General features: G+C 40.7%; 1 protein-coding gene across 7 annotated transcripts in view; it reads right to left on the minus strand.

The window, feature by feature from the left end:
* ntng1a (netrin g1a) overlaps window positions 1-22,446 on the minus strand; it is a 122,872-nt gene that overhangs the window by 41,969 nt on the left and 58,457 nt on the right. For all 7 annotated transcript variants that reach the window (XM_085286485.1, XM_085286491.1, XM_085286487.1 and 4 more), the window contains exon 3: window positions 19,359-20,002. In XM_085286485.1, coding sequence (XP_085142611.1) covers window positions 19,359-20,002 — 644 coding nt within the window. The remainder of the gene's footprint in view (window positions 1-19,358; window positions 20,003-22,446) is intronic.

Consider the following 22,446-nt stretch of genomic DNA (forward strand, 5'->3'; position numbering starts at 1 on the left):
CACCTATTAGTCTGTCATTTTTTTACGTAGCTCCAGTCTCCCCCAATAATAAATATTCATGGACCTAAGGCATCTTTGTTTTTGTGTGGTGCTCTCAAAGTGATATTGCTCAAGGCATTATTGAGTGTACCAGCCACCTGTGAGCTAAAGGTCCTGATATGTATTCACGAAATAACCCATGAGGCTGTGAGCTCAAATTGCTGGACTGGCAAAAAAGAAGAAGAAAAAAAAACAGGATGGAAAAAAACTTTGAAGTTTTGATTCCATTTTGTCCAAGAGAAAGGAGCGAGCATATTCTATCTGAGCAGGGTTTAAAGTTTTCCTTGAAATGTTGGAAATAGAAGATACTGTTGGGCACAAATGTATTTTTTCCCCTTTATTCCGGTGCAGCAGAGCAGCCCGCTGAGACTTAACTTACCTGCAGCAGCTTGTCCATGACCTCTGCAGTAATGGGATTCTGATTGACACTGGGGGTGCCGACGACATATTGGAGCCTTTCCATTGATGACAGCAGCAACAACAAACATAAACAAGGCAACACAAAGCTGTTGTTTTCAGGAAAAACACCCTTATCCCTTCCATTGGTTCAGCCACTATCCGCGTAATTCCTTTTAGCCGAGTTCATTCCCAGCCATCGCTCCATTTTGCTCGTTGCGGCATCAAAGCCAAAAGTATCAGCCACTAATTAATAGTAATTATCCACAATCCAAGCAACAACATCCCTGATGCACAAAGCTGCTGATCCCAACAAATTGAGCAGACTAAACTCAACACGGCCCTTAAGTGGGTTAACTAAGTGAAGCAATTAAATTTCAATCAAACGGCCAGGTGTTTTCATACTCAAGCCAACTGGGTCAAATGCTCGGTTAATAAATGCTTCTTTTAGTGCGTCTGCATTCAGTGTCTGCTGTACATGAGCGACAACACACCAGGGGTCGTAGGGGGGCAGGCGATAGGGTGAGGGGCAGCTGGATCAGAGAACAGTACAGCTTAATGATGTGTGATCAGAATGGAATTGAAAAACAGGAATGGCTGGGAGAAAAGGTCTTGGGGTGTGTGCTTAAGTGTGATTGGTAAATTGTACAATATATTTGTCCCGCATGATCTCATCCCACACACACACACACACACACACACACACACACACACACACACACACACACACACACACACACACGTGCATCTATCGTAATATCCTGCATTGACATGTAAGCTTGCAGCTGCTGTCTGTAGTAAGTTAAAATGGATCAGCCTGCCTGCTAACGTGTTACCTGCTAATTGCCTCTTCTACCTCTTGCCCCCCTGTTCCCGGCCTGCGGTGCATTGTGGGAAGTGGAAGAAGTGAGATTTCAGCAACAGCTCTCCTGGGATGGACCTCAGCCCCCAACCTCCCCCCTAATTATATCCACCTTCCCCATCGCTCCCTCTCTTCTCACTAGAAAGCAGACGGTTAGAGAAAAGTGCAGGCTGTGAGAAAAATCACGGCAGATTCACCGAACTCCTCGCCTCTTTCGGGTTTAACTTGCACGAGAGAATACATTTACACAGCCGATGAACGAGCAGACCTTACAGATCTGTTAAGTGAATACGTTCGCAGTTTAACCTTACAGGAGCGATGCTGAACATAAAATGCCTTCACACGTCGATTTGAATTCCTCAACACAATACCCAGCTTTAAACAACCCGAGTGCTTGTGACCTCCACGTTTCGATTTGGTGGAAATCTTTTTATTCTTATTTTCTAACATATTAAACATTTATTTCTGTTACCTTCTAGTCTGCTTTTAATTTATTCGCACAGCTGGCAGCAGGAGAGAGCAGGAGACAAAATATCAGTTTCAGAAAATGATGTGAGGCCAGAACGGGCAGTGCAAGCTACAGTCATAACAGCGAGTTGCACTGGCTGGCTGCGCGCCTTACGATAATAAATACTGGACAAGTGATACGCTTAAGGAGGCAATTAAGTCTTGAAGTGGCACACACAGTGGGGAGCCTGTGAACTTAAAATTTGCAGGACTTTTAATTATTTCAGTGCTTGTTTTGGTGAGTGGATGAGCAACTCTTGCTTTCTGTTGCGTAATACTCTCAACATTATTCACTCTAAATATGAAAAAACAACAAGATCTTGCCAGACTAACATAACCTTGACAATAAATACTTCTTTAAACCACTCAATCTATTACAATCCATATGACGCCTAGAAAACTTTACAGTATATTTTACAATTGCTGTGCAAACGTGGTTCTCCTTTTGTCTCATCCACTGAAAATGCAGAAAAGTGTAAATGCGGAGCCTGCCTGCATCAATCAGCCCGAGTCATCCATCTATCGAATCCTCAGCATTACTAATGTATGGGGTTGGACATGCTATCCAAGCAGGAGTCAATCAAGAGGTCTTTACTGCCTGTGACACGCCAGGCCAGTTCAATAGAATCGACATGCTGGGCCTCAGTGATACTGCGCTCAGCTAAAGACTACTGGCTGTGGACCCAGCGACAGCAAACGCACCGCAGAGGCATGAGAAAGCTCCATCATAGGGAAGACACACAGTTTGAGGTGAGGCCAGGTGGAGAAGCGACATTAGCTGATCCTATCATTTCATTGGAGACATTGAAGCCCTGGACAGAAGTAACTCCCTAAAGACGCTGCAGCATTGATCAGTTTGGGTCCGCAGACTGCGAGGGGTGACTGCTTTTGTTTGTGTGTGTGTGTGTGTCAGAGAGAGAGAAAGAGAGAGACAGAGAGGAAGCAAGAATTTGTAACGATGATTTGTAGTGATATAGAGTCAATCTGCAACCATACAACTAAAAAAAAAGCATCAAAAAATAATAAAACACCCCACTTTTCCTTGTTTAGTCTTATCTCACTGCTTCCTACTAACATCACTATCCATTAAACTTTGGCAACACTCTTCTTTGTTATTTAATCCCGGTGTCTGGAGCAGACACTTCACACGGCTACACCCACTAGGGGCCATAATCTGAAACCAGGGTAAGACCCAAAGAGCAGGTGTAATTACAGAAAATGTTGACAGTTTTCCAGAGGGGTTAAGTCTTAGTACACTTTGCTCCTTATCCGGGGTGAGGGTCATTAGTAGCTCAGGTGGTTACTATGTTCGCTTCTTAAAAAAGAAAATCCCCTGAAAGACCTGTAGCGCAATCATCTACAGTGAGCGAAATGAGGGATCGCAGGGCTTCCCGAATGAGCCGGAAGTATAAGAACAAAGTGGGTGTGAGGAGGAGATAATTTGAGCCATACATCAAAATATAACTATCTGACTGACTCTGCTTTGTGATTGCAAATCTACACACAAGGACACTGTATTAGAAGGTATTTCTAGATAAAACTAAAAAAGAAATGAAAGTAGAAAGGGACATTTTTACAAACAACAGCTGAACAGCACAAGCAAAATGCTATTAGGATCACTTTATGGGAGCTGTCCGTTCAGCACCACAGACACACAACCAATGACAACATGAGCTGAAATCTGTAATCGCTCTTTGGTCAGTGGAAATCATGCCAAAGTCGGACTCGAAAAAAATACTCAGAATATTCTCAAAAATCTTGCACAATATTATTGTTATAACTATTAGTATTTATTTATTTATTTAGGATTTTTGTTTTCTGATAATAATTAATTTACATGGAAAAAATGTGCAGAAATGTATAAAATTAGATCCAAAAGTAAAAAAACAACAACACCTTTTTTTTTGTCATTTTGCCTCTGTACATTGCACTTGGAATTGTGAGCTGTTTCTCTCCTTCTCCATACTTTATTCTTTCCATCATTCCCATCAACCAGGTTCATCTAGGTTTCATATGTCCAAAGAATCTTTCTCAGAGCTGTGGAGGCTCTTTTAGGTGTCGAACCTTGAGTGTAACCACTGGTCTCCACCTTGTTGTAAACCATCTGTACAGTATTTACATTCATGAAGAAATCGCTTGATACACCTACCACATGAAGGACGTTGATTGCATTGGTGTGGTCTGACCTTCTTTTTTATTTGGGAGGCATGGTGTGGCTAGTACACCTTCCCACTGTGTGCTGTCCACACTTCCATGTGTGTGCGTGCAGAGTTGGAAGTGGGGAAAGCAGCCACAAACCCCAGCACGGAACAGATTCGGCACCAGTGACAATAGATAGGGCATCTATTAAGCCAGACATGATTGAAAAAGCTAGAATGGAAGTGGGTTGCAAAGTGGCTTGTAGATGTGTTGACACTGTGGGCAGTCTAATGTAGCTTAAACAGCTATTGGTTTGCCAATGGTGTACTTGCTGGTGTGGGCTGGCACTGATATAAGAGACCTGCTGGGACTTGGACTACTTGAACTATCTATTAACTACAGTAGCAATCTTGGTTTTCTTTAATTCTGTTATATTTGAAATCTATAAATGGTTTTCACATTCAGATATCCAATCAACCAGTTCTTAAACACACACAATAAATACAGTATATGTTTATAACTTTAAACAGCATATTGCAAAGTGTTAATTATTATTCATTTCCAAATTATCTCAACTGCTCTAAAAGCGAAATCATTTACCAGAGATAAAAGAATATTTATGCTGCCATGGTGGTAATCAGCTGAGAAATAAAATATAAAATATGCTTTGTCTCTAACCCCCATCACCTAACATCACAGTCACCTTCAATCACAGCTGTTAGCCCAAACCATCACTCAGTCATTACCTTGCAAAAAGTTACAGTACCTTCCTAAAGAACTGAAATCTGGAACTTTCCATATGACACTTTTTCTTTGTTTGAATGCATTCTCCTCCTCCTTTGTTAGTTGCAGCTCTATTGTGCATTCCCATTCTGCTTGAAGGCTAAAGCACCATCAGATGGCAATACATAATGAGCACCTACATTCACTGGCCTCCGCAAAAGATAACTCGCTCAGAATGGCTTTTCATGTTTCAATGATCCCATTATCAGGCAGTTTTTATTCATCACTCCCTGTCGTCTTCAGATCAGAATCAAATATCTTGCTCGGGGAGGTTTTGGATCTTACCACAGAAATGCACACGCCGCTGTTGCTGTGTGTATTTATTTGCGATCGAGGTGATTTTGACAAACAGAAACAGTATGACGACGCTGTCAACAGTTCTCCCTCTGTTAGAAATGCTGTATCTGCTCCAGCTTGTGAGGGGGAAATACAGCCATATGGTGTTTTCTTCACTGACGAGGCTCTCTTCTCATGTCGCCTATGCCGATATGGCTAGCTCGGTGGGAGGTCTGACTGATAAAATGAAGCAAAACTCTTTTTGCTATTTCAGATTATGTACCACTGTAGAACTAATCATCACATTCTTTCAATGAGGTCATAATGAGCGTCTCAGTCGCCTTTAAGTTCTTAGTTTATTAGCATGTTTGTTGCAAAGTCTCACATTTGCTATTTTCAAGTCAGAAAGTCATTATAACAATAACTCTGAGAGACTATTTGGGACTGTCATGTAGCTGTAAGTAGGCGCTGTCTTACAATGATGTGTGGATACTGTTTAAAAGTGCTGCTTTGTGAGCCAACCCTACCAGACAAAACAGTATCTTAGTCCATCCACTTACACCCTGAAAAAAATGTTTTTTGAAATACTTTATTTTTTTAATGTCTTCTGGAAGGATTTTAAAATTCAATACATGCTGCCACTGCATGCATGCGGCATCCCTGCTGCTTGGCCAATCACGCACTAAACATTACTGTTGAGCAGCAACTCAGGTAAATGAATCGAGTCAATATGAATGTATTTCCTAGAGATATGGGGATAAACTGAGATGGGGACGGGGATAAATGGAAACAGGGTGAATTTAATTCAGTGCCAATGAAATTAATTTTTGCAGAGTCGCTTGCAGATAGTGGGAGGAATGGCATAAAAAATAACCTCTAACACATTCACGTTAAAGCAACACAGTGAGTGTTACGAAGCACAAACGGTCAAGGGCTGTGGTTTTAAGTTTTAGACTTGATGGCCCAGCACAGGCCTTTATAACACATAAAATCTGGTCACATCAAATCTAAATTAATTTTTTAAACCATCTAACACAACTACATTTTCTGCACATGCCTGCATGATGATTTACAGTTAAACACAGAAGTGTATTTAAACTTGCCCTTTATTTTTTTCCGAATGTTTTTCCTGATGCAAGTGTCAATAACTGCCCTGTCAATAGCTTCAAAGCGGTTACTGAATCATCAGTGTGGTGGAGGTGGCTGCGAGTGAACGAGAGGTCAATGAGCAGATTAGTCATGAAACCCCGACAGGAGGGCCGATTATGAGGACGACTGCAGCCGAAGAAGAAGGGGAGGGGACATGGTGAAAAAGGCTCTCTCCATTAATGAAATGGGTCACCGCATGAATGTTGAATGCGCTCGGTGGACGGTGTGGAAGAGAAAAATGTCTCTGATATGCCTGGTTTCTGCACTAAGATCCCTTTTCTAGGAAAAAAAACCTGGCTTGAGGATAAGATGGTTTTATGAGAAATCAGATTGAAAAATGTCTGACTGCACACTCAATGACAGTGTCGAGATTTTAATGTAACGCCCGTAAACCCTTTGAGTTTATCATCTGTATGGGAGTATTTATATTTATTCATCAGGCTGGGATTAAAAAATGACTGCATTATCTCTCTTGATATGTGTGCGTGTGTGTATGTGTGCGAATTAGGTAAAATTCCCATTGAACTAGATTTGGATTTACGCAGAACAATAACGGAGAGCTATTGCCTGGCACATTTGCTCACACAAATGCACACGCATATGTATGAAAGACACACCTGGTCTTAATAGTAGAAATCCTGCAAGTGCTGCAATATAAAGAGTACACTATTTGTAAAGACATATATTTTTCAGTCAAAAAAAATCCGTTTTATATATACGCACGGAAATTAACACACGATCCATTTTGTATGACGTGTTAATGTCATCTTTCAAAGTAAAAAAATGAATGTGGCTGCATCCCTGAGAACGAGAAAAGGATTTGTCGAGGCGAGGTGCCTCCTGTCCTCTGTTCTGCTGATATAATCTTTCATGTCACTTGTCGCTTTGCTCCTCATATCTGTGGACTTGGTTGATTTCTCTGGCCTGTGATAAAAAGAACGGATTGGCTTGTGCACCTTCTGTGGGTTCAGTGTCAGTGAAACGGTGGCTTAGCTCTTGATTTTTTTGTGCAAGAAGCTTTGAGTGTACTTCATCCTGTAGTTGGACAGAACTGTGCTCTGCTATTAAATCCGTTGTTTCTACAATTTGTTTTGGTATGCATATAGTAAATATGAGCATCAGCTGTTTTTAGTAAGAAAGAGAATATGTTGATATACACTCACGGGACAATTCATTAAGTGCACCATGCTAAAAGGGGATGGACCCCCTTTTGCTTCATGGCAAACAGATTGAACAAAGTCCTGGAAACAATGAGAGATTTTGGTCCATACTGACTGAAATGAGCACAGAGGTTGCACTGATCATGTCTACATGACTAAATGAACTGACTTGCTGCCATGTGATTGGCTGGTAAGAAATTCATATTAATGAGTGGTCGGACACGTGTACCTAATGAAGTGGTCATTGTGCATATGTTCTAATTCTGACCACTGTGGAAGCTAAATAAGCTAAAAGCTGACTTGACTAAAATGAAATATAATTATCATAAGAAACTGTTTTGCAAAAGTAATGCACTCCCCATGACTGTTCAGAGGTTTGAATGATGTCCTTTGTAGTTTGTTTAAAACCTGAATTACATTTTATGCTTGTGTATTTTATGTATGTCACTACCAGCTGACCCGGGAAAGATTTTTTCATTATAGCAATCCGCTTCAAACATCAGCAATAATTTGAAAGCACTATCTCAAAAGCAAAGATTGAATTTTTTAAATTCTGCTTAAGCTGCAACAACTTCAGATGGGGAACAACAGAAGGCAAACACTTTGCTGTTTGTGTTAGTAAAAAAATAAAATAAAAAAGGGGTCTTATGAAAGTCCAGTACAATAGGTTTAAGCTGGATTGTCTTTGGAAAGGGGCTATTCAGCAAACAGAGACTAAGCAGTCAAAATCCATCCTTCTTTCATCCAGTTATTTGTATGTGCAAGTGGTAGGCACTGAAGGGAGAAGACAGAGGAGGTTTGAAAGGGAGTGAAAAGAAGCTGTACTTGGTAAAAGACACTTTACACGTGGAAATGTTGTGGTCCCACCTGTGCTCCTGATGTCCCAGTGTTTCTGCGGTTTTACCTTTCACGGTGTTTCTTCTCGGTCGCCCGTTTGTCCGCTCTCTCACGGCCCCCCATTTCTCTCCTGCTCCCGACTCACCTGCACACCTGTGACTCATCTACCAGTCAGGCTCCTGCAGTACATATATCACAACTCCACACTCTATTTTCCACCCCATTGTTCAATCGTCCACGTGTTCCTAATGGCCAAACTGTGACTTTTGTTCAGTCTCGCCTCAGATTGTTTAAGCTATGCTGTGCTTACATGTGCTGTATGCCCAGTCTCCCAGTGTTCCCCGTGTCCTGTCTCAACCTGTGAGCTCTAGGCTTCCCCATACCACCCTCCTTTCATTCACAAACAAAACTGTATTAAAGTGTTTTCAAATTTTGCCCGAATGCTGCTTTTAACCCCAAAAGTGTACATACACACAATAGATACAGTTTTTCCTTTTTTCACTTTTCAAGGTCTTTGTAACTGATGTGATTTTTCTGGACTAAGGGATCCAGCAAAAAAAAAAAAAAAATAAAAATATATATATATATAGAAAGAAAACCAGTAACTGCTTCAGTAAGGTGATATGGTGGTATTCAGGGTGGGGCATCTTACTAGCATGGTTTAAAGGAATGACAGCTGTAAATCATTAGAAAGATCACCTTTTTGGAGGACGACAAAGCCCCTGTCCTCAGGGCACTGAATGGTTTGATGAGTATGAAAATTATATGGATATGGCCTTCATACTCACCATCGGTCCCTGGGTGGACAGCTCAAACACTTGGTGCCTGCATAATGTAAAACCTTACTGCTCGGTGTGTTTATCAGAGTGTGTGGAGCCTGTGCCAGTGTTGATCCTTTTTTAAATCTAGTGTTTCATTGGAGGACTGTATTCGTGATTTGATCTCTTTGTTACTCAAATAGTAAATCTGGTGATCTGTGTTGTTGTTGAGTTTTTCCTCCCTGTGTGCTTTGACATTGGTCTGCAGTCTAATCCTCAGTCTGTCCTCTCCTGAGGGGTGTAGCATGAGCTTTAGTGAGAGATACTGAGTCTAAGAGTGTGCAGTGTTATAAAGGTGCCCCCTTATTTTTAATTTGTAATTTTTAAGTTGGATGGAAGAGTCATCTTTTCACTTCGCTGTCATCTTTATTTACAGCCCACTTCAAGTTCACCATTTAGGAAATTTGTATGAACCAAATCTATATAAACATATCTAGGTTTATCTAGGTAACTTATTAAGCTGTACATCAGCTCTAAAATTACAACAGCATAAAATGCATGTAGTGCATTGTCACTGGAATTTGCACTCAGCTGATTGTGTAAGAAATGTAAAAATGTCATCTTGCTTATTTCTAATCTGCTTTAAATACTTTTTTTTTCACACTGCTGGTATTGCAGCTACATGGACACAGATTAGAAAATTGATCAGCTACATTTCTCTGCTATTTATCACTGAGAATACCTCGTCAATCAATAAAATTAATTCCACTTTGATCTCGTGACAACCTAAAGCGATTCCCGCGCCTCCTTCGTTACTCTGTGGGGCAGTGTCAGAGCTGAACATTGTGTCTAACCTTTAACATATCAGGACAAGGATACAGGGCTGTGTGCACCTGTCATGTTAGAAATGCACTGAAATAAATCTGTGAATATGAGTTAGGGTATTTATTTTTCTCCTTTTGAAGGCAGACTCTCAAGATTCGGTGGTCAGTTGAATCATTTTGTGCTGAAAGAAAAGACTCAAAAGATGTCAAATCCCCCCTTTTGCATAAGTGTGCAGTGATCCTGCAGCAGAAAGCCCGAGTTCACAGGAAGTTAATAACCACTGTTTTGATACCTGTTATCTCAGAATTGGGGGTTTCGGTGGTTTTAGGTTACATCCTAAACGTCTTAAATAGGTGAATATGAATGGAATGAGCATGTAATGCTAAAGGTTTTATTCATGGGAAAAATGACTGCTTTGGTAGAGACAAGGTGTTTCATTAAATGCTGCGCTATAGTTCAGATAACATGACATTACTCTCATTAGAAAAATGTATTTTTTAATAATTACATTTACCTTGTAACTGTTATATTGTTACACTTGTTACATTGTAACTGACGTCTTTATTGTAAAGGCAGCAGCTTCCTTTGTCGCCTCCAGAGTTCTGTGACTTGCAGTAATCATCCATCCTTGCTCTCACTAACAGTAACTACAGGTGTCAACAAATCAACCAGGAATGAATTCCTTAAAAAAAACTGAAAATAAGTTAAAATAAAAAAGAATAAAAATGAAAAATGTACCAAGTGCCTTTTATAGCAGTTAATTAAGGCAGCCTTGATTGACGGGGTACATTACTGCTCACAACACTTTGGTCTCACCATCCAAGAATAATCTCCATTTTTGTCCACTGTCACAGAGAACACAGATGTGGTGACACTTTGCCACTAGCTGTATACAGATGACTTCACACAGCTGTGGCCTCTAAATACGATGCACTATGCTCTGCTGTTGCTGCCGCGATATGTTTTCTTCCTGTGGCCTGTGCACTGCCGAATCCTTCAAACTTGCTCTTTCCCTTCTCTGTTTTACCTTCACGGTTCATATGTGTAGTGTTTGGGCAAGTTTTTGCATTTGGGAATATCAGATTAATTGGATGGGAGGTAACTTTCTATATTAATAGTGCTCACAGGGGAACACACCAACGACAGCTGGCTTCAGACTGGTACATGTTAGGTACTGGACCGTCAATACTAAATGCTCCACTCAAGTAGTATTGCTTTCATTACTGACGTTAACAAGAGGTTTAAAAATGGAGATGTCACAGCATGAGCTGCAAGAGAAGAAGACGAGGAATCTGTTGAGTTTTTAAATACTTTACAGGGACAGGTGGCGCTAATAAATCATACCAGGATTTAGTTTGTGCAGGCGTATGTGAGTGTTTGCCTGCTTGCCTCCACCTCTCTGCAGCTGCAGGTTGGTACCAAAGACTCAGATGCTCTTGTCCAAACAACCTTACATCTAGTATGCACAATTTTCAAAGCTCTTACAGCCTTCTGAAGCAGATTCTTCCAGCACAGTAAAGTTTCTGCTCCAACTGATAAAAATTTCTTTTGAGCTCCTCAACCTGGCAATGTCAAGCTGGGAGGGTGTCAGCTAGAGATGAACTAAAGGAGGAGGATCAAAGACACGGAGGTAAAGAAATGGCTAAGACATGAAGTCTGGAGCAACAGGTGATTTGGTGTTGATGGACGGAGGAAGCGAGAGACATAAAGAGGCAACGGCGGCTGTGTGGTAGCTAGCTGAGGGAACACAGATGCGAGATAATAATGTGAGCGAAAGAGGCTTTCTGAGATAAATGAAGGAAGGCCCATCAAAAGCATAGCATTTCCTTATGGCTGTCAACCAAGATGTCAATATCTATTTTCCTTTAAGCTATGAAGTGGATCTCAGTCCTCACACCAGAAGTAAACTCGTTGTACTGTAGAGCCATTTAAAGCAGGCTAAAGCTGGGCCAAATAGAAAAAACAAAAACGTCTCCAGAGTGGTGACTATGAACTATCGAGAAGAGGTATGAGTTCATCTGAAAACTTGGGGTCAGTAGGTCAATATTTTACTAGTTACTTTTCAGATTATTTCGACCCCTTAACTCTGTTAAAATAAACCATCTCATAAGTCATTACTTTTTTGTGCTGTCTCCTCCCTTCACCCTCAGCCAGTTGCATCTGGTTTTGTCAGAGGTTTCTTCCTGGTAAAAGGGAGTTTTTTCCTTCCCACTGTCACCAAGTGCTTGCTTAAAGGTCATCTGATTGTTGGGGTTTTCTCCATATTATTGTACTGTCTCTAACTTACATATAAAGCACCTTGAGGTGACTGTTGTTGTGATATGTTGTTTGATAAATCAAACCTAATTTAACTGAATTCTATTGAACTTTTCCTATAATGTGTTTATTCATCATATAAGGAATTCGCCAGTGTGTGGGATAAAAAAATCTGTGGCATGCTTGGTTTCCTAGCAACATGTATCTGTTATACACATTTTTATTATGTAGTGTGCCACAGCTAGGGAGGTGCGATTGGTAGATGAATATATAGGAGACTGCAGTTAGATAAAAAAATGAATAATTACTGCAGGGCTGAGTGGGTCATGGATGGATGTTGTGGGTCAGGGTGGGTCAGTGTGTGATGGAAGGTGTGGAGAACTGGCGTGTTGCTTGCTGTGTTGTTGGCACAGGAAGTGTAGCTGAACTGAACACAGAGTCCAGAGTGTGGTGAACAAATAAAGAGTGAAATCTGGAGCAGAGTAGCCAGATTTTACAGTATTTCAGGCGTGAGGAGCAGAGGAGGTGGAGGGCTGGAGACTGAGGCAGGGCAGTGTGGACGGTGGATGAGAGAGACTGCAGGTCTTCTACAATAATTAAATTATTACAATGCGTTGTGCTCTCTTGTATCGTTCTACCCATTGTTTATTAGTGTATTTTAAAATATATTTTACCCTTACAATGAACAATGAAAATATCTAAGTTATTTGTAGGACTAATAAAACCACTAATGCCTCATCTTTAATGCTTACTTTGTTAAATCTTTCTTTCAAAATGCCCCCAACTATTAAAGATTTTTTTTTCTGATAAAAAAATATTTTTCTCTCATGCCTTGATGAAGGTCAATAGGACATGTTTGTTGTTAACATGGTTGCAATAAATTGATGAACCTGAGATGTGTCAATTTTTTCTGAATGTGTTTTTTGTGTGCTATTTATTTACTTTTGTGTATTTAACAATAAAAATGAGACTTCTTCCAAAAACTCTTCTTCTTTGTTTCCTTTATTCTGCTTCTTTTTTATTTCAGATTAAATCGAAACACCTCAAATGTATCTTGTGAGTACAACACTGTATATGAAACAGTTAAACTGAGCCGCATCCCAAGCTGCTGCAAGAGTCTGCATTAATATGCTGCAGATTAGTTGAAAATAAAAATAATCAATAGCTTGGAATGAATGAGATGGGCCTATATGTGGAAATAATTTAAATTTAGACACCACAGTATCTTGTAAATGTAACTGAATTGGGTCTATGATTACACTATTTTCTCAGCTCTGGCCTTTGAGTGACAGCCACATCATACTTCCTTTGTCTCTCTTTGATGAGTCTCCCTCCACCGTCATGGACAGAGACATACTCGTACACTAGATATTTTGTCTTACAGCCTCATTACCTCTTGAAATGGCTCACTTAACACATCGTTCTCAACCAACAAAAGGCCGTTGGGTCATTTGATTGCAGCCATCAAACTAACATGTGGTGTGATTTTTTAACAGATGGTGCAAAGTTATCTGGTCCAGTCTCTTGGCCTGTCCTACAAACATGGCATTCTCCCACACAGTGACTAATGTAGAATGCTGGTAAAAAAAAAAAATGGATGAAATGCAGAGCACAGCTAGATGTAAATAGATGCTCATGGCGGCAGAGAGTGAGGAAAAGAGACAGAGAGAGACTAAAGAGGGTAGACAAGTGAAATGACTTATTTAAGGGGGAAGTGGGCAGTAAGAAACATGAAATTAGCACAAATAGATTATCTGTCGACTACAGGCAGGCCTAAGAGCAAGCCAAGCACTGTGGAGGGAGAAGGAGCGAGAGAGAGAGCGAAAAAAAAAAAAGCAGATCGACTTCTTGTTTATTCCTGCCTCAGGGGAGTTTCGATGGAGCCATCACTCACCAAATTGCTGATCTGTAGTTGGAACAGCTGTATCCATAGCACACACGGACTGAACTATACTGCAATTATAATGCAGCAATAGTGCGACCTATGGTCTGTAGGAGAGATGAAGTGTTTAATCCCTTACAGATGGTGTGTTTCTGCATTCCACAGATGAAAAGCTTTCCTTTCATTGCCATTTTTTTTGTAGTATTGTGGATTTGAGCCAAAAAGATAATACAGTAATGACACCGCTATAGCAGCGACAACTCACTCTAAGTGATGTACAATTATTGCAAAACGTGCAGCAATGCAGATTTACAGTGGTTTCAAAGCAATTCATCAAACACAAACAATGCCAAAAACACACACATATTCCTTTGGGTGGGTGGGAATGAAGACTAAATTGTGAAGGCATGATGACGTGATTATATTCTGTGGGCAGTGAGAATGGGCACAGTAATACGATTGCTACAGATCAATTTCATGCCAGTTTTGTTAAAAAAAAAAATCAATTTTCAGATATGATTTAATATAAGATCAGAAATGATTATAATCCAAATTTTCTTTATTTGGAGTGGAGTGTATTCTTTGCTTATTAATGTAAACTTAAGAATGAACAACCTATTTTTTTAACCCAGGTAAATGAAATGAGAAAATAGCACAAGTGTAAAGGACACAGTATACATTAGCCTAATGACTCATACACAGAGCTGAAATGAGACTGTGCTGTTATTTTACAAAGTTTGGATCTGTAATTAATGTCGGCAGACACCCAAAACAATAATATCAATATTGTGTTGAAGCTAAAAGTTGGATCATTGCATCACAAGAAATAATCTTTATCAAAAATATCTTCAGTAGACTTAGTTTATGCAGTATTTGTTTTGAATAGCACTATGTAAATTAGTATACTCACTTACTTATTCACTGATTGTTTACTTGTTACCTTTATTACATGGTGACAGTGTAAGATGGCAGGTGAATTTCAAACTGCAGCATGTATTTGATGTGGTCATGTGGTTTGTTCATCAACAGTACCGCACGGCTATCAGTTTGCTCGTTGTAGTGATTTATTCAAATTGAATGACTCACTGCAGTAAAATCTAACTATTTCCCAAATGCTGCTTAATTTTGGAGAGAGAAGAGAGAGAAGGATCTACTCCGGCTTCCTCCCACAGTCCAAAGACATGCAGTTAGTGGGGATAGGGTAATTGGTTACTCTAAATTGCCCATAGGTGTGAATGTGAGTGTGAATGGTTGCCTGTCTCTATGTATTAGCCCTGCGGCAGACTGGCGACCTGTCCAGGGTGTACTCTGCCTAATCGCCCTAAGACAGCTGGGATAGGCTATAGCCCCCTCGCAACTCTGACAAGGATAAGTGGAAGAGAATGGATGGATGGATGTTTAATTTTGGACACCGAAACCAAATGTTGGTTGTCCAAACTATTGGTCCGTCCCCTGAGCAATCCCACCCAATTCTTCCCAGGTGAATCTCTCAAGGTCTTTCAGAGTTGATGATCTTCTGGCGTGAAATCCTGGTCCTCAGTTCACTTCACAGAATTTCATTGTGATTTAAGTGAGGGCTCCGTGCAGGTCAGTCATGTTTGGTCTTTTGGAGGTAGTTCTTCACCAGGAATGATGTGTGTTTTGGTTCGCTGTAGTGTTGGGAGACTCAGGATGACCTGGATCCAGTGTTGTTGCTGACTGCTTGAGGTTTACTTTTAATATCTTCCCATATCCTTCTTCCTTTGGTGATTCCTTCCATCTTGACGAGATTCCCAGTTCCAGACGTCATGAAGCATAATACTCCCACCACCATGTTTTACGAGGCGGTGTTTTCTGGGTTGTATGCCTCTCCTGTGTCTCTCCAAACAGCATCTCTGTGGCTATAGAGTTTTAGTTTAGTCTCATCTATTCTAAGGATGCACTTCCCTCACCATACCTCTTTATAATTCTTGATAATACTTCAGTCCTGTTGATGACACTGTGACATCTGAAAAGCTGTAATAAATTTATATATCCATGTCCTGCTTTATGAGCATCAAAACTGATTTCTTTAGTTTTTAGCTTGATCCCTTCTTAAGTGACAACTCAAAGCCTAAGCCAATTTATTTATAGTGTGTAAATTAGAAGATAAACCTCACTTTTGGTGCGATTTTACAAGCTTTGAACAAGTTAAAGCAGGTCATTGCACAGGAGTGGTTTGTGCTATGGGTCACTGAAAAATATCAGATTTTCAGTAAGCTAATAATATTGACCCCGCGTTTTTTTTTTCCTTAATTAATTCTGAATAATGAATGATTTGTAAAGAAAACTAAACTAATATGTTTAAAAATTCAAGGTTCTACTGTTAAAAAATCCTTTTGTCCTTATTTTAACTGAACATATTCATCAATAAGTGTACAATGAAAATGATTTTTAGGTAATTCATAGTTTAGGGTCATATGTTAAATGGTTTAAAAAGTAAAAACAAATATATTAAAAATGTAAAAAAATCCAATGATCCATGATATTTCCATTTCTGCACATATATGCTCTGGAAATTGAATCACAACTTCCAGGCAGAGGGATAAATTGTTAAAACAAACTTTCTCTTCACTTATCAAATCATTTGCTTAACACAAGCAGGTTGGAAACAGGCTGGAAAAGTAGTTCATGATGGTTCTTAAATGATATTTTATGCACTGACAGTGGGAAAAAGGTTTGTAACAATCTGTTGCCAGATTGGGAGGTTATTTAAATCTCTGGCCTAAAAGGATTGTCCTGGTAGATTTTGGCAATTAAAAACCGTGACGGTGATTAAAAAGAGAAGTGCCAGAAATCCCACCTACAGTTCTTCCTATTAGCTGTATTTTTCTTGATTTGATAGTGGGAAGTGCTTTTGTGGGTATGTGATTGGCACACACACACAAACACACACAAATATATATAAAACTGTTTGATGTATACAGGCCTGAAACAGAAAAACCGATAGCCAGAAAGAGATCTTTTAGTAGCCTGAATCTTCTCCAGCTTTAATTACACTATATTGATCAGAAGCAGGAGGAAGGAAAAGGAAGGGGAGATCGAGTGAAGAGAGGGAGACAGTTGGTGAAACTGTCTCTCTGGCTACGGCTGTAGTTACTGTAAAGCTTGTAAAAAAAGGAGGGGGGCAGGGTGTTTGAGCAATTACTCCAAAGTCATACAGTAGATAATTAGAAAATTCCCCCTAACCCACCACAGTGTCTCTCTGCATACATCCATTTAGCTTAGCTGATACAATGAAACAGTGAGGGTGTCAAATTCATTTAAGTCACCAGCCAAAATGCATTGTTCACATCCATCTCGCAGCTTCATGCTTGGTTTGATTTGAAATTCTCAGCATTGATTTTTCGGTCCCTTGTGCCTTTGGTCTGTTTCTTTCTTGTAATCAGCTATAATAGAATGGTCATGCATGACACTCCTGGCTTCCCTGTACCAACTTTAGCTATATGTTAAAGATGCAAAGAGGACTGCTTCTGCAAAACTGCGCTTCTTCTCTCATTTTTAGGTTGACCTACTTTGGCAAAGAGCTTAGGTTCCTTCCTTTGTTTCTCGCACTGTTGTGGCAAGGGCAGAAAATCTGCAAACTCTCCTACTGTATTTTCCTCCACACCCACTCCTGCTTCTGATCCAGGCGGATGGTAGATGAGTCCAGCACAGTAAAATATGCCAGATTCAACCTCACTGCCCCAGCGAAAACTTTCCTGGCGCGTCTCACAGAACTGTATTCTGGGGGTTAAGGAGCTTATGTCTAGTATACGGCGCATGGAGAAAGGAGCTGAGCAGTGATTCGCCATGGGGGGGGGGGGGGGGGGGGCGAGCAGAGTGAAGCCTCTCTGTGTAGAGTGTATCTCATTATGGCTGAACTGTGTGTTACCTTTGGTAAACAGTGGGGAATATTTCTTAGTCGAGCGTCACTCTAAAAGCAGCAGGCTGGTAAACGACCACGGCCCAACGGTGCCGCAATGCCATTGCTCAAATATACAGCCCCATAGCGATGTATGAGTTCGGTCATGATTAGTCAGATAGAATAAATAATCTGCTCTTATGACAGCCCTCTTCATTTCACCGTGTGTTAAATGGATGCCACGTCCAACTCTTTTGTGTTAGTAAATTCCCTCCAGTTATTTTTGCTGAATGACCTTCTCAATCACGAGAAAAGTCAAAAATTCAATTTCTGAGAGAAGCATTCATTATCATAGCCTTTGTGCTGAAGGGTACCTGCCCATTTACTGTGCATTAGAGCGATCCATAGTATATTTGTAGGCAATTTCAATAGCATATTAAGCTAATCAACAAATTAGAGAATCATAAGGCATTTGGCAATATAACGTGAATACTATCAGAGCCACACAAACATGCAATGCCACGAGTATGATGAGAATGACGCCATTTCTAAATTCCTATCAAGTGTTGATGCTCATATTCAGAACTTTTGATTTACTTTTCCCCAACAACTACACTGGCTCAAACAATTATTTGATGAGACTGAACAGGACACTGCTGATGTTTATATTTCTAGTCCTCTTTCCAAGTCTGTCTTGAGGCTGAGAAAAGCTGCAACACACGCACTGCTGTGTGCCAGCCCGACTTCAACACTTCCACATATTTCCTCTAATTGTTGTGACGTTCTGCACACTGTGCTTCTGTACAGCTGAGTCTCTCACATGTGAAGAGCAAAACATGAGTAATTAAATCTTCATTCCTCCACCCACACTACCGCATTCACGTCTGTTAAATTGAAAAACTACACGGTGTAAAACAGATCCACTTAAGTCGACGCCTCACTGACTCTTGTAGTATAGCGTCACGAAGTGGGGGAAGCTTTCGTTAACCTTTGCGCTAACACTACAGCGGAGTCTTGTTTTGATGTTATATGACCCTCCAGAGACTTTGTAAATCAAACACTAATTACAGCGTACAGTGACCTGATGGCTGAAATGTTACATCTGATGTGCTCCGTGGGCTAAAAGACAGCTGAGTGAATTCTTGTCTAAAGTAGAGTGCTTCAGCAAACTGTAAGCTGCTTGGTTAATTAAGACATGCTGACAACTGGTGAACTCTGCACAACATTATAGATCCACTGCCTAATTGGAAAGAATGGACAACAGTCAACACATTTTCTTCACTTCTTGGCAGCTGCACTGTAGTTGTAATAATGAATATAGAAAATATAGAAAAAAAATGAAACAGTCGATTCTAAAAGGATCCTTACAATGAATGAGTCAACTCATTGTTAGATTAACCTATATGGGCACCTTTTTTGTTACGCCCCTGCTGGCCGATAACTGATTCACTGCCAATTTATATGAAAATTTGAACTGACTCACTTATCAAAGTTAAGACAAACACTGGACCTAGCTTTTAAAGTCCCTTGCAGTCTGAGGCTCATGGGTTGGAACCCCCTTTTCGTTTTTGGTAATCCAGCCTTGAGTCCATCAAACAGTATTTGTACAGATTATTTTATGTCTTACCTGCCCTGAACTTTGATGTCAGAAATGGCATAGAAGTATCTGGACAGGTTGTTCTCGTCCACCATCGTTGCTCCTGTGGCAGGCCGGAGCAGGCGGATTCTCAGATCAGTAATGGTAAAGAAGTCCCTCAGCTTCTTGGTCGTGTCTAGCTGGCCGTAAAGTGAGGCCATGTTGTGGAGCCGGGGTCCAGCAAACAGTGCAAATCGGTCCTTGATCTCAAAGCGTACAGTTTTGTCGTTCTTCCACACGTACCCTCGTGAGTAGTCCTCGGTGCAGATAATGTCCAGCAGGGTATGCTGAGTTAGGTCTTGTACCGTCTTGGGCTCCATGGTGAAGGCGTCCAAGCAATCAGTGGCGTAGAACTGGTAGGGCTGCCAGGTTTTTCCATAATCTAGTGATTTTTCTAGGACCATCTGTTCGGGTCGGCCTGACTCAAAGGTGAGGACAATGTCTTCAGTCAGCTCAATGGTTTTGTTCCAAGATAGAGTGATGTTGACCAGTAGGGGTTTTGGGTACTTCTTCCAGGAGGTGGACTGCCAGAAGGTTGTGGGGTTGCGGCCCTCAGTGTCGAACATCAGCCCTGGGGGGTGGGCGAGCTCTTCAGTGGTGGCGTCACATTCATTGTTACACATGTAAGGGTTTTCCTACATAAGGGGAACAGAGGAAACAAAGAGCAGAAGAGAAAGCAATAAAAATGTTGCTCACAACAACAACTAACAAGAACAAATCAGGCCATTGTCAGAGTTGATTATTCAGAAAACTTTATATAATAGTTGAATTGTAAATGTCATGCAACACCAAGATATTTGGCGATTTTTGAAGACATGAGCTATTCATGAAAGGCAAGCAGGAAAAGAGTGAGGTTGTCTCAGTAGTGGGCATACAATTAGAAGCAGTCAAAGACACACTGATTTGTGTTGCACATTTATCATTTAAGAGTCTGCCAACAACCTATTGCCAGGTGGAACAAAGAGGTGGCCACTAAAATTTGATCACTTGGCAAACCAAATTGTGAAGCTTGTGTAAATAATTAGGTGCATCAAGTAACTACTATTTTTCTCACTGAACCCTTACTATGGCCATTGTTCCCACACAAATATTTAAACATTAAAAAAACACATCCCTTTAATGACATTATGGGCAAAAACAAAAACTATAGCAAGGATTCTAGACTATTTTCCTCAAATAAGGATTTAAGTCCCTGAAGCATGCTTATCAGGGGTTAAAGCAACCCGATATCATGCAAAGTGTATAACAGGCACGCTGGTCCACCGTGTCCATCACGCTATGCCTCTACAAAACGTGAAATGTCCCGCTTGCAGAAGTTGCAGTAAGGTGCAGTAACAGCAGAGGGAAATATTTTAATTCAAGCCAACACGAAAATAATCAAAGGAAAGCATTTAAACAGACATTACATGTATATATTAGGGGTGCAACGATATTCGTATCGATATTGAACCGTTCGATACAGTGCTTTCGGTTCGGTATGCATGTGTATCGAACAATACAAAATTTGTAATTTATTTTATCAACTTTCCTTCTGACGATGCTGTCTGTGTTGAGCGCTCAGTGAATCTGCGTTCGACTACTCCGCCTAGGCTGCACTGTCGAGCGCAGATCCACTGAGCGCTCAACACAGACAGCATCGTCAGAAGGAAGAGCGCAGGGCAAGCTAGCGAGACAGAAGTTAAGCTCTCCTTGCAACATGGCAAATTGAACCTCCCCCACCCTCATTCAGATGTGGCGTTTGGAACTATTTTGGTTTTCATGTGACGTATGACCCTGAAGGTAAGCGCGTCATGGACAAAAGTAAAACAGTATGTTGGATGTGCCACGCAATGCTCAATTACATGGGTGGGAACTAGTGTGTTAGCGCAGTTAGATCGTTAACGTGTTGGCCGTCTAGTCCCATGCACGGGGCGATCAGGGGTAGCTCGTTAATGGAGATTTGCCGTGTTGTGGCGTTAAGGTCATTTCAACGAGATTAACCTGAAAGCACTAGTGGGAACACAACGAATATGACTGCACATTTACGCCGACATCATCCTAGTGCAAAGACAAGTGGAAGCAGACAAAAACGACAAGCATGCTACAAACTTTACCCGAGTCATTTAGACAGCCGTTAGCACATGATTCTCCTTATGGGGACCTGATATGTTTAATATGCTGCTGAGAATATAGCCCAGAAGAAGCGTATAGTATAGCTTTTATTTTGGAAAGAGACATTTCTCTGTAATAAACTCTCTTTTCCAAAGATGAGTGATTCCTCAATCAGATACAGGGCTCGCAATATCGCTAGCCCGACGTCCTGGGGATAGCGATTTTTCCAGTCGGGCTACCAAAATCTATCTCTGCCCTGCCCTTCGGGCTATTGTAGGAAGGAAAAATATATGTCAATGCTTTTGCATTCTTTCGGAAATGTAGCTGGGTAATTATGTCATTGGCATCGGTGAGCCACTGTCAATATGTGACATATTGAAATCGCGTTTGAATTTGCGCTTGTTTTTTGCTTTCACTTTGCAATCGCGCGAACTGTGTATAGAGAGCGACAGCACTGATTGGTGAGTGATGATAATTTGCGCACCAATTCCTCTGACATCGTCTTATCAATCGTTAGCTTACTATGCAAACATGACAAGTGAAATCTCCCGCAGCAAGCTTAAACATGTAAGAGGATGCAGAGAATCGCTGAGCGTTATGTGAGTGCGTGTGTAAAAGCAGCAGGATATATATTTGACTACGATGACCTGGATGACTGAGAACCTTCACAGACAGATATATATTTTTGTTCTGCTGAGCCAAATAAGACAGGTCAGGGTGAAGAAGTGACAGCCAAAGAAAAGCTTACCACAAAACGGAAAAGTTATGACAAATCAGACTATAAGGCAAAAAGAAAGTGCAGCTTTATGGTTTCATGGACAAAAGAATTTCTGTGGCTGCGATATGACGAGCTAAATAACCAGGGCTGCACATAAGTGGTCCGCAGGTGCGCATTCGCTGTCAAAATAAAAAACACGCACAAGGGTTAGGTTTAAATTTAAAAACTGTACTTTTGAGTTAAAATATATATTTATAATTTTAATAAATG

Source organism: Mchenga conophoros, linkage group LG9, assembly GCF_057382185.1.
Source record: "Mchenga conophoros isolate Kocher_MC1m ecotype Shallow Benthic linkage group LG9, M_conophoros_male_GT1.1, whole genome shotgun sequence".
Classification (NCBI taxonomy): domain Eukaryota; kingdom Metazoa; phylum Chordata; class Actinopteri; order Cichliformes; family Cichlidae; genus Mchenga; species Mchenga conophoros.